At 42.3% G+C, this 12966-nt stretch overlaps 1 protein-coding gene across 12 annotated transcripts in view; it reads left to right on the top strand.

The window, feature by feature from the left end:
* NFASC (neurofascin) overlaps positions 1 to 12966 on the top strand; it is a 185827-nt gene that overhangs the window by 59380 nt on the left and 113481 nt on the right. For 11 of the 12 annotated variants that reach the window (XM_063955232.1, XM_063955230.1, XM_063955224.1 and 8 more), the window contains 3 exons: positions 2136 to 2177; positions 6307 to 6443; positions 8943 to 8960. In XM_063955232.1, coding sequence (XP_063811302.1) covers positions 6362 to 6443; positions 8943 to 8960 — 100 coding nt within the window. In that variant the 5' untranslated portion in view covers positions 2136 to 2177; positions 6307 to 6361. The remainder of the gene's footprint in view (positions 1 to 2135; positions 2178 to 6306; positions 6444 to 8942; positions 8961 to 12966) is intronic. The other variant, XM_063955223.1, reaches the window with a different exon arrangement.

Below are 12966 nucleotides of genomic sequence, written 5' to 3'. Positions count from 1 at the left end.
AAGCCGGCCTTGTGTATAGATAATCCTAATCCTAAATTCACCTAAAACATGCATACTGTTAAATGAAACAGAAAAACATTTGTATCAAAAAGTTAAAAAAAACAGTAATCACACAAAACGTGCAATAAATGATCTATCTATCTATCTATCTATCTATCTATCTATCTATCTATCTATCTGTCCAGTGGCGGATTGGGACGCCGGACCAGATTCCGTTTGGCTGGTGTGGGCGTCCCTTCAGTGGCCGCCATCACCCCCCATGCTGGCCGGCTGCTGCAATCGGAGCTTAGCTCTGATCGCAGCAGCGTTAGCCCAGCAGCACAGCTCCCTCTCCAGCGGCCGTGGAAGCAGTGGCGGATCCCTCCCCTTCTCTCCTCCCAGTCCCTACCCCCTGCTGCCATGGCTTCCTGTAGCTCAGCTTACCGTCCCTCCCTCCGTGTCCCGTCACTCAGCCAGGTCCGCCTATAGCCAGCACATAGCCAGTCACTGTGCCTCCCACAGGCTCCACCCCGCCCACTCTCCCTCCCATAGGCCTCCGCTCCACCCACTCTCCATAGGCCACAGCCCGTACTCTTTCTCGAATTGCCTGCAGCACAGTCCCCGTCCACAGCTGTAACTGGCATTGGTGTTTTCTTATGACCAATGCCAGTTACAGCATTCAACATACAGGATAGCTGCATTCAGAAAATTTCTAAACCTCGAACATTGTGTACCACGGAATCTGGGAAGTGTACACAGCCTAAAATCTACATTTGCACATACTGTATGATATATGAAAACTACAGCTTTGCTAAAGTAGTACTATAGTCAGAAAAGTAAAATATAAAACAAAATTAGAAATAAATTGTATGCTCTTACAAGATTCCAATTAAAAAATATTGAAAAAATCTGGATAGATTAAAATTATTCTTGGTGTCCTATTGATTTCCATGAAGGCCTAAACAGGACAAATTGGCCAAAGAAATTACGAAATATGATAGAAACATAGAAACATAGAATTTGACGGCAGATAAGAACCACTTGGCCCATCTAGTCTGCCCCTTTTTTTTACCATATTTTTATCTCAAACCTTATTTGATTCCTATTTCTTTGTAAGGGTATCCTTATATCTATCCCATGCATGTTTAAATTGCTCTACTGTCTTAGCCTCTACCACCTCTGATGGGAGGCTATTCCACTTGTCCACTACCCTTTCTGTGAAGTAATTTTTCCTCAATTTCCCCTGAACCTCCCCCCCTCCAGTCTCAGTGCATGTCCTCGTGTCCTATTGCTTCTGATCATTTGAAGGGGAAGCAGTCACTTTACCGCCTGTCGGGATCCCGGCAGTCAGGATACCGATGCCGGAATCCCGACACCACCTGAAATACCGGTGGTTGGGGTCCCGACCGTCGGCTGGTTACCCCTTTTGGGTGGTGGTCCACACCACCACCCGGAGGGGAATAGAACCCTGCGGTCGCCACCGGGCCCAAAGCATGGTGAACACAGCGAGCACGCGAGGGGACACGCTGAGCTTGCTGACGGGATCCCAGCTGTCTTGACCGCCGAGATCTCGTACTGATCCCATTTGAAGAATGCTTCCCTCCTGGACTTTTTAAATCCCTTGATATATTTGAAAGTTTCTATCATGTCCCCCCCTTCCCTTCTCTGCTCCAAACTATACATATTGAGATTTTTTAGTCTTTCTTGGTGTCAGCTTTATTTAGTAGGTAATGACAGAAAACTGCTTAATCAAATGATATAAACAAAATGCACTTACTGTAAATAATTGCTGAGTTCTGTTCCCCTTTAAAAAAAAGTAAAGTATGATGGTGTATTTGTTCTTCTTATAAAACAATTAAGTAAACAATAGCCAGGATCCTTTAGGTAATGATTTATGGTATTCACGCACACTATATTCTACCCAAACATGTGCCTGAGAATTATTCAATAAAATTGAGCATATCCAGTCCGCAGATGACCTTTGTTGGCCGTTTTGTGCTGTCACATATGATTCCACTCCTTGGTCTGAACTCCAAGCTGCTTTATAAAAAAAACCCTTTGATGGTATATGCCATTATTATTTTCATCTGTGGACCAAATGCCCATTTAGGTATGTTTATATTGCTCAGCATTAAATTTCCTCTCTTCTCTTGCAGATTGAAACAAGCATTGTACAGGGAGGAGTGACGAGTATAACGGTAAGATGCTATTAACAAACATGGCGTGGTCAGTTTTAGGCAGGACTTGGTGTCCATAGGCTTCCATACGTGTGATTGTGCCTCCCTCAGACTGCATGGCAATAAGAATCTATTGGTCAGTGGAGTTGTTTTCCTATAATCTTAGGAGCCTCACCAGAACCTGGCATGGGTACTTTATACTCACATCATCTATCTCTCTCAGTATCATTGCTGGATAGAACTTTAAATGAACTTTGTAGCTGGAATTTTGGGAGGAATATGTAAATAAGAATGTGGACCCCCAAGCATAGTCTGTTATCTATTATTGTAAATAGTCATGGTGCCTCAGCCACAGAGAAGTCTCTGTAGTGATTGCTGAAACAACGTTGCACAGGTGGCTGAAATCTCCGCGTGCACTTCTTAGACACAAATTTCAATGTAAACAGGAAAATGTTAGGTAATACAAGACAGATGAATAATAATGATGCACCCATATCTAAAAAAAACATATCCAAATGCTAGACACAGATACTTGTACCTTTGAAATTCCCTGGATGGTTGACTGCCCTTTAAACATGAACACAAAAACCCCACACACTTTTCCCACCAGGATACACGAATTACTGCCAATATCACAAATAGATGGGTGCACATTTTTCCAGTCATAAATATAGCTAGCTTGTGCTATGTTTTGTATCCTTTGTTTATCTCGTCTTTTTATTTCTGCTCTTTGCAGTGGAGTTGATTCAAGTTGGGCGAAATTTTCCTACACTGTAGTACTGAACTATTTACATATATCTAACAGTATACATAGCTGTATACATATCTGTGGCTGGGCTGCTTCTGCTCGTACACTTTATTTGATACTCATTATCATTATTTGCGCACACAGGCACTAGCCTTATCCTTGATGCAAAAGATTTATCTTAAAACAATTACACGTCTGCATAGCCTGTAGTTCTGTCTACTTACTGCCCTATTACTGCCCTGAACTTAGCCTGTGTGTGAACAAAACCATTACATGTCAGCTGTGCAAATGGACTTGTAATTCAGCTATCTATAACCCCCAGTGTGAGGAGCAGGGATCTGCTTGGATGTTTCGGCAGCCTGAGTAGGCTGTTCTTAGTACCTTGGACAGTTCCCTGGTTTGTGGGCAATTCATATTGTACAGTACATGCAAGTCTGCTTGTATTAACACCTGAAATATACTGATGCTCTGTAGAGATCTGTAAACATAACTGTCTTAGTTGTGATTTAAAGTCTCAACTGCTTCATTTAGTTTTAAAATAATTTGTAAATTACTATTGGAAACTGCTTTATTTCTGTGAATAAATCAGCTCAATATCCCGTCCTGTTGTTGTTGTTGTTATTATTATTATTATTATTATTATTATTATTTAATTAACTGTATTTATATGATGCCACAAAATGTTACAGCGTCATACCGTGAGAAAATAGAGCATAGTATATAAAATGTTGGAGCCAATTACACAGAAAACAGCACAATCAGAAGCAAAACACGCAACATTTAAGAAGCATAAATTCAGCATACCAAGAAATTAAGCGTAATACACAAAGCATACTATGCAAGGTACAGAACAAACATAACGCAGTACAGAAAAAGAATGAGGCATGATATAAAGACACACAGGTGGATAAGGTACTATAGGGACAGGAGGCTACAGGGCCCTGCTCATGAGACTTTAAAATAAATTGGGAGGGCCACAACAAGATTAGAGGTGACACAGACAGAGAATGTGGGCAGAGGCAGGCAGGGCCAGCAAGACTGGAAATTGCTTTTTTTTTTACACTTTAAAAAAAATATATCAGCAAAGCATTGTAATTGTCAAAGCTTTATCTTGGCCCTCTCACTATATACAACCACCCACTGCTTAAATGCTTTTGAAAGACAATGCCCATTCAGCAAAGACTTACACTAACATGAAGCCTGGCTAGAACATATCCAATTATGAATTTAACACATATGACCTGGCAACTCTTATATTTTAAAATATAGAATTTAACTATTTAAACTTACAATTTTAAAATGCTGTATGTGCTTTCATCTTGTTCTGTAAGTGCACATACATCTGTGTAGTATGGAATTGGATACTTCATATTGAAACATAGATATTTACTTGTATGGTCAGACTGTTCAAGAAGACTCTGTAACTTGCCTGCATTTACATTGCAGGGTTGTTTGTGCCATAGAATATGTTGCAGTGTAATAGCCACTATTCAAGCTCTGAAAACACATATGCTTTATATGGCTACAGGATGTGCAAATTAGATGAAGGTTGAGCATTGACGGGGAGACTGGAAGGTGGTGGAGGATATCACCAAGCTGTTTTTCAGTAGAAAAAGACTTTCTGCCTTTCAATCAGTGTTAAAATTACATCTGTGGTTTATTGCTACATTCCACTTAGAAATGTGTTAAAGCCATTAACAATGTCTCTAGAGGCATTTAAAAATTTTTATTACAATGCTGTCTTCGTCAAGGTTCTATGTAGAGGAAAACACCAGTGCAGAAATACAGTATGTGAATTGATAATACTTTTGTAGAGTTCAGCATTTGACATCATTATTTAGTACGATTACATCCTGTACAGCACTGGACTAATCCAAATTTGTACTGTATATTATGTTAGATAGGTAACACCAAACAATAATCATTAAAGATAGATTGTTTACATAGTAGTAAAATAGAAATCAGTGGTGGCAGATGATTTTAGAGTAGATCCTGTGCATTTGTTAGAATAGTGGGTGTCGTGTACTTACAACATTCCAGAGCCATGGAAATCACATGACTTATCATCAGGGGAATTTGGGCCTGATGCAGAAATGATCACAAATTGGGTATACTAAAAAAAGCTGTACTTAAAAATAGCATATTTATGGAGCATATGCTGAGGCGTGCACACCACAAGATACATGCAGCTTAGCATCAGTAACATATGTGTCTGGCTGGCACCAGGAACACGTCACATACACTTTTACACTTACACCCAGACTTTTAACCCTTTGTTTTACTTGGAAAATGCACATTTGCTATTAGGCATTAATACAAATGTAAAAGCTTCTCTAATACAGAAGAAACAACTCTCCACATTGTGTACGCAAGATAAAAAATAGGTATCCTATAAGTAACTAAGAAAGTCGTTTTCAGCTTCAGCAGTGCAGCCACAATCAGCGAAACACAAGTGGTTCACTAGATATATCGATTTTCATCATCATCTGGTAAATACACCTGCAAGTGATATGGCTTTCTCAGGTATATACACATCTCTGCTCTAGCTGTATCTGATTGCAATTGTGTGACCTATACATCAATCCTCTTTTGTTTTACTGTTGTCACGTATTTACCACTGTCTACCTGAATGTCACTGTACATGACATCCTGAATATGGGACAGAACTCTGGACAGTGAATGATAGCCCCAATTTGGACAGATGGATTTCCAGGTCTGTAGCACAATAGCACACAGCAGATAGGGCTGGTGTGACGTCAGCAGCAGCTGGGATTTTAGGCAGATGGACACAGAGCAGAGCCTGAGGCTGTATGTTAAACTTGTGCAAATGAGAGGGGAACGGAGCAATAGAGAGTGTGGAGGAAGAGAGTGGGAGCGCATGATATCTTCCCAGACACTTCATGCACAATTTAACTTCTGTTCTCAAAATGCAAATCTGTGTTTGTTAGGAGAAATCTAAGGCTAAATAGTATTATAATTGAGAGTTTTCTTTATTCAACCAATTGAAGCTGTGAAATATAGAGGACGTATGTGTAAAAAGAGACTTGTGTTTTAGTTTGCATCTTGACATATCTGGATAAATATATAAACACATGAAATTATTGCATATGTTATACTTTAGTTATGTGCACATTGACCTGTTTGCTACATAGGGCAGAAATAAATTGTATATATTTGTATCATTTTACTGACTAGTATGTGAATTTCATCTTCGAAAAAATACATTTGATTCAGGGTAGGACTTCTGCAATTGAATGTGATTTACTATTTTTATCATGTGCCACAAACAAATATATTAATACTATATACATAAATGCTAAAAGATCATCCCAAGTGTTCCCTGCTGTCTGTGTTCAGGTCTGCTAGCCGCTTTGTCCCACTGATTTGTTTGTTTTCCTTCAGATCTGCTGTAGGACGAGCAAGCGCATCACACTCACACTACGCCCTGAGGAACAGAATGAAGCCTCACTCCAGTTCATGGATAACTTTTATCCTTTTCTTCCTGAAGCTGGCTTGCACTATTGATGTACCTCTGGACCGTGAGTTCAAGGGGGGTGGGGATATTGTATATAAATATATGTCACATCATAATCACTATTCTCTCCTATGGCTAAATGCATCATCGCTTGGAGAGTGATAAAATGGAGAGTGATAAAGTGCCAGCCAATCAGCTCCTAACTGCCATGTCACAGGCTGTGTTTGAAAAATGTCAGTTAGGAGCTGATTGGCTGGTACTTTATCACTCTCCATTTTATCTCTTTCCAAGCGATAATGCATCTGGCCCCTAGTCTTTATCTTTAATGTGTAGAATGAAAGATTGTAGCTGATCCATCGTTTCATTTTAAGTGTGGCATTTTTAATCCACTGTCTATAATGGCAGACATTTATATTTAGGGATCTAGCCATTGTTTTACCTGGACTGCCTTGGATGGGTTGTGAAGCCATCTACATTGTGCAGATGGCACTCTTGCAGGCTGTAACAAAAGGCTGTGACCTTTAGCATCCACCACTGCTCCTATACAATGCCTCAAAGACCCAGTGATTCTTTGGGTCTTTTGACCACAGCAGTCTAGTGATTCTGCACAATGAAAAGTGAGGCTGTCTTGCATTGCAGGTGGTAGTATGGAGTAAGCATAGCAGCTGCTTCTCTATAGTGACACTATATGCATACCAGCCATTGCCTGATAACCAGGGGATCTACTGTATGTGAGCACAGTTTTCAATTTAGTTCTCGTCTTTCTTAGAAAGGAGCACACTTGACAGCTTTTTATTCATTATTCACTTTAACTTATTTTTTAATTTATATAGCACATACATATTCTGCAGTGCTTTATGGGGATTATTTAGTCATTCACTTTAGTCCGTGTCCCAGTGGAGCTTGCAATCTATATTCCCTACCACAAGGACACACATACAGATGTGTCATCATACATCTTGCCTCAGTACGCCATACAGCAGGAGATGCCTGGCGTGAGTGAGCTGACAGGTCCCATGCAACTAAGTTAGCGATGGGCGACTTTTAAAAAAAATGTGCATTGTTTTGCGAATAATGGAAAAAGTCACATGAAAAGACGCTAGGTGCTACCGATGCACACCATGGCATGGTGTGACTAGAAGGGCTATTTAATGTGCCAGGAGGCACGACGCTTCATTTCTTGTCAGAATCCAGTTAGCCTACCAGTATGTTTTTAGAGAGGGAGAAAACCATAACATCCAGTGTGCGATGGAGCAAGCATATCATTTTGCTTGCAATGCATCCCGCCACACTCCGTATGCATGAAGAAAATCACAAAGGACAGCTCTAGCGGTAAGAGCTGTCCTTTGTGATGATAGGACTTCCAGTATTAGGACCCGGAGTTCTATCTGCGCATGCGTTGAGTGATGCGTGCGCTGCGGGGAGTGCTGGGGTCTGAAGATGGCGTTGCCCATTGCATCCAAGCCCCGGAATCTATCGCATTTCAGGGCTTGGTACATATGCGGTAAGCGGGCAAACCTTCATTTTCGGAGGTTTGGCCGCATTTTCCACTTGCTGCATCTCATCCCCAGAGGAAATCCATGTAAACATGAGAACATACAAACCCCTCAAATATAGGACCTTGGTGCTCTGATTCAACAATACTAACTACTGCGCTAACCATTGTGTTCAACTTAGTCTTAACCAAGTTGATTTCAGCCATAGAGTAATGCCATATGTAACCAGTGGTGAATGTAGAAATCAGAAAAGTATATGAGATAAGATTGCAGGTGGCACTGTGTAGATACCATGGGGCATACGTAATAGGGTCTGAGTTTACCGGAGGGGTGGGATGATGGCCGATCTCAGGTGTTTTTTTAAAGCGGCAATAATTTACAAGGCAAAAAAAGTCAGAGATTGGCCAGCATCCCGCACCTCCGGCAAACTCGGACCCTATTACAGTACATATGCCTCCATGTATTTGTTTAGGAAGACTTCCCAGAAGGATTGCCAAGTTTATCTTGAGTGCAGAGTACATAAGACAGCAAATACAAGCCTCTTTTTTATTTTCTCAAAACTGTTGTATAAAGTGAATATAGACCTTGATCCTTAGATTTCTGATCCTTAAATTGAAAGTGCTTTCTATAATGTTGGTTTCTGCCTACAATGCTGGTTTAAATGAGGCAGCTGTGATGGACGGTCTGTATGAACTGCATACGGAATTTTAACTTTATCAAGCCTATTTATACATCATATAATTTACCACATAACCTGCTTCATATTAGTAACCATCTCTTTGCGCTGTTAATAGCATATTCATCATGTGAATTTCAGTCATGCTTTATCTTTGTTTACTGTCTGTTTCTTACAGTTTTTTTATGTAAAATAATACATTTGTAATTACTTACATTGTATATATGTATCTCTCTCATACTGATCTACTGATGTTTTGTTTAATAAATGTGAAAGTGTCTATGTTTTATGTCTTCATGATAGTTTACGTGTCTTTATATTTTCTTTATTTTTTTATTGACTAATCTTGTTTCTTCTTTAACTTTGCATTTGCATTCATGGAAACTAACAGCAAATATTCAGCGAGACCGTAAGTTTCTTTCTGGAGATCTGTTTGCTTCTAGCTTACATTACAAAATGAATTGGCCGGAATCTTTGTTCCTTTTCATACACCTAATTTTGCTCTTGCTTGTGTTTCAGCATTTTACATTTGTAACAAAGAGAAAGCAGGAATGTGAAGAATGAGCACATAGTGGGCAGGCAGATTTGCGGGGAGCTGATCCACCCTGACAAGGCTTCCGAGTCTTTACTGCACATATGTCAGGCCAGAGCAAGCAGAGAGCTGACGTATGTGCAGTGAAACTCTGAATGGGGCTTCTTGACTCATGTGCTGGCCCACGAGCAGGTGGCGCTTATCATCCCAGCAACCACCTAGTTCAGTGGGAGTATAATGACAGCTTATGTTATGTAGTGAGTTGGGAGATTTGGTCAGGACTTACAGTATACCCAGTAACTTTCTATATACAGATCTTGAGGTGCTTACAGCTACTGTACTTATAAAACGATTCAATCTAAAATATTATGAACAGTATTTACAGTTAGGAGCAAATCCAGCTAATAGTTGAAACATTGTACCTGGCCAAATAAAGCTGCAATGTAAGGAGTACAAATGCAGTTATTTTGGGCATTCAGGAAATTCTGATTTTGCATGGCGCTCACATACCTGCCAAAATATGCCCCCAGAGTGCAGCATACTGTTGCCAAACAAATTCAGCTTCTAGCTGTATTCACCAACTCTCAGAGCAGGTATGTGCCTTAGTGCAGGTATGTGTCATAGTGTCGGTATGTGCCTTAGTGCAGGTATGTGTCATAGTGTCGGTATGTACCTTAGTGCGGGTATGTGCCTTAGTGCAGGTATGTGCCTTAGTGCAGGTATGTGCCTTAGTGTGGGTATGTACCTTAGTGCAGGTATGTGCCTTAGTGCAGGTATGTGCCTTAGTGTGGGTATGTGCCTTAGTGCAGGTATGTGCCTTAGTGCAGGTATGTGCCTTAGTGCAGGTATGTGCCTTAGTGTGGGTATGTACCTTAGTGCAGGTATGTGCCTTAGTGTGGGTATGTGCCTTAGTGCAGGTATGTGTCATAGCATCGGTATGTACCTTAGTGCAGGTATGTGTCATAGTGTTGGTATGTGTCTTAGTGCAGGTATGTGTCATAGCATCGGTATGTACCTTAGTGCAGGTATGTGTCATAGTGTCGGTATGTACCTTAGTGCAGGTATGTGCCTTAGTGTGGGTATGTGCCTTAGTGCAGGTATGTATCATAGTGTGGGTATGTACCTTAGTGCAGGTATGTGCCTTAGTGTGGGTATGTGCTTTAGTGCAGGTATGTGCCTTAGTGTCGGTATGTACCTTAGTGCAGGTATGTGTCATAGTGTCGGTATGTACCTTAGTGCAGGCATGTGCCTTAGTGTGGGTATGTGCCTTAGTGCAGGTATGTGCCTTAGTGTCGGTATGTACCTTAGTGCAAATATATGCCTTAGTGTGGGTATGTGCCTTAGTGCAGGTATGTGCCTTAGTGCAGGTATTGTTAGGGTCTCCTGCCCTGTGCTGCCACGTCGTCATGGCAACCGGGGGACAAGGGCTAGTGGAGTAACCTGAGCGCAGCTGATACTCCGGTTCGGGTCTTTTGCTGTGCAGTGGTTATAGGCTCTGTGCACGGCAGGGGATCCGGTGCTGGTTTTTGTGCTCACAGTCTGTGAGGTCTGAGTGGGGCGTGGACAGCACCTGCTTTATAAGGCCTCTTTTCAGGGTAAGCAGATGCTGCTGAATCTTTGTTGGTTAGTCAGTTCATGAAAGTTAGCCAGTACTGTGTAGCTTTGTATTTGTTTGTTGCTTACTGCAAATAGGCCTGGGGATTTGGTATTACACTCTGCCAATCCAGACCTAGCAGTAAGACTGGAGTCAGTCGTTTAGCTTGCTGGGGTTCTGTACTACTCTGTGAACTTAGCAAGTTTGCGGCTGTATTCTAAGACTTGCCTGTCTAATCCTGTCTCACTGTGCTAGGTGTCAGGGGTCAGTTTAGTGGCAGTAAGCTAAAACCTGTGCACTGCAAGTGAGAATCAGGATTGTGGAGACTCTCCTTGTGTCTATCATTCCATCTCTGACCAAGGAGTTTACTGCCACACCCGTTGGTAACCCTTTAGGGTTTTGCTGTTGCCCTTAGCAACAGCATTTCGGGTTCTCTACGTATTAAAACACAACATCTTGCTTTTTCCATCTGTGCAGTTCTAATACAAGGGAGATACCCAGTTCCTTAGCCTCTGGGCTTCTCTGTTCACTTTGTGTGTATTTTGTTACCCTATCACCTTCTGTGTACGTTATGTCATATTCCCCAGTTTGTCTGTGAGTCCATTTGTTTTGCATAACAGTTCAAACACCAGTACATTCCTGCAGACACTGGAGTGCATAACAGTTCTGACACCAGTACTTTCCTGCAGGCACTGGTGTGCATAACATATTCAGCAGCCTAATACTCCTGTTGAAATTTTGTGGGAATATGGAGCATACCCCTCAAAATACGTTGCAACAGGTGGTCGATCAGGTGCAGGTCCTGACTCGACAATTTAATGATTTGTCCATTAAAATGCACACCTCCCAGGCTGCTGGCGGAGCTCCCGCAGCAGCAGCACCTGCAGGGGTTAAGGAGCCGAAAGTAAATCTCCCGGATCGTTTTTCTGGAGATCGCTCGCAGTTCTTTTGTTTCAAGGAGAGCTGCAAGCTATACTTCCGGCTTAGGCCTCAGTCTTCTGGGTCGGAGATTCAGCGGGTGGGCATAGTGATTTCCTTGCTACAAGGAGACCCACAGGTCTGGGCATATGGGTTGCAGCCTGACTGTCCGTCGCTTAAAAGTGTTGATGCTTTTTTTACGGCACTGGGCATGTTGTATGATGACCCTGACAAGACGGCCTCAGCCGAGGCTCAGATTTCTATCCTTAAGCAAGGGCAAAGGCCAGTTGAGGTTTACTGTACGGAGTTTCGGAGGTTGGCCCATGATACCCAGTGGAATGACCCAGCCCTGAGACACCAGTACCGAAGAGGTCTTTCTAACCAGATAAAGGACCAACTGGTACAATATCCCTTGCCTGATAGCTTGGATCAGCTCATGCAGTTATCCATCCGGGTGGATAGACGGCTGAGAGAGCGTAGGCTTGAAAGGGAGACTGAGGTTTCCTTCCTTCCCAAGGGAACCTCAGACTCTGAGGAATTTTCTGAGGAGCCTATGCAGATTGGGGCTACCCGCCTCTCCTCGCGTGAGAAGACGCGGAGGAGACAGCAGGGGTTGTGTTTGTACTGTGGGAATAAAGGTCATGTGGTAGTATCATGCCCAGAAAAGCCGGAAAACTTCAGGGCCTGAGGGTGATGGGAAATATCCTGTCAGGCCAGAAGTCAGAATTTCCCAAGAAGACTTTTATCATTCCGGTGACCTTGAAGATCCTCGGTCAAACTGTCAAGACTGAGGCCTTTGTGGACAGTGGGGCCGACGGGGTTTTTATGGACCGCCAATTCGCCCTGAAACACTCTGTTCCCTTAGTACCCTTGGCATCGGAAATTGAGATTTGTGGGTTAAACGGGGAACCATTATCCCAAGGTAAAATTACCTCTTGCACTAGCCAGATTTCTTTGTTTATTGGAGCCACACACTCTGAAAAATTGTCCTTTTATGTGACTGTCTGTACTTTTGCCCCATTGGTGTTGGGGTTACCCTGGTTAAGGGCCCACAATCCTCAATTTGACTGGGTCTCTGGGGAGATTCTTAGTTGGGGTACTGATTGTTTCAGGAGTTGCTTGAGCCTTCCAGTCAGGCTCTCGCAGCTAAGTTTGCCAGGATTGCCAGGGTGTTATGCAGATTTTGCGGACGTGTTCTCCAAAAAAGTTGCAGAGGTACTACCTCCCCATCGCCCCTATGACTGTGCCATTGATTTGTTGCCAAATGCTAAGCTTCCCAAGAGCAGGTTGTACTCCCTGTCACGTCCTGAGACTCAGGCTATGGCAGAGTACATTCAGGAGAACTTGGCTAAGGGATTTATCAGACCTTCA

The sequence above is a fragment of the Pseudophryne corroboree genome, chromosome 2 (genome assembly GCF_028390025.1).
Source record: "Pseudophryne corroboree isolate aPseCor3 chromosome 2, aPseCor3.hap2, whole genome shotgun sequence".
Taxonomy (NCBI): domain Eukaryota; kingdom Metazoa; phylum Chordata; class Amphibia; order Anura; family Myobatrachidae; genus Pseudophryne; species Pseudophryne corroboree.
This window is presented reverse-complemented; position numbering and strand designations above follow the sequence as displayed.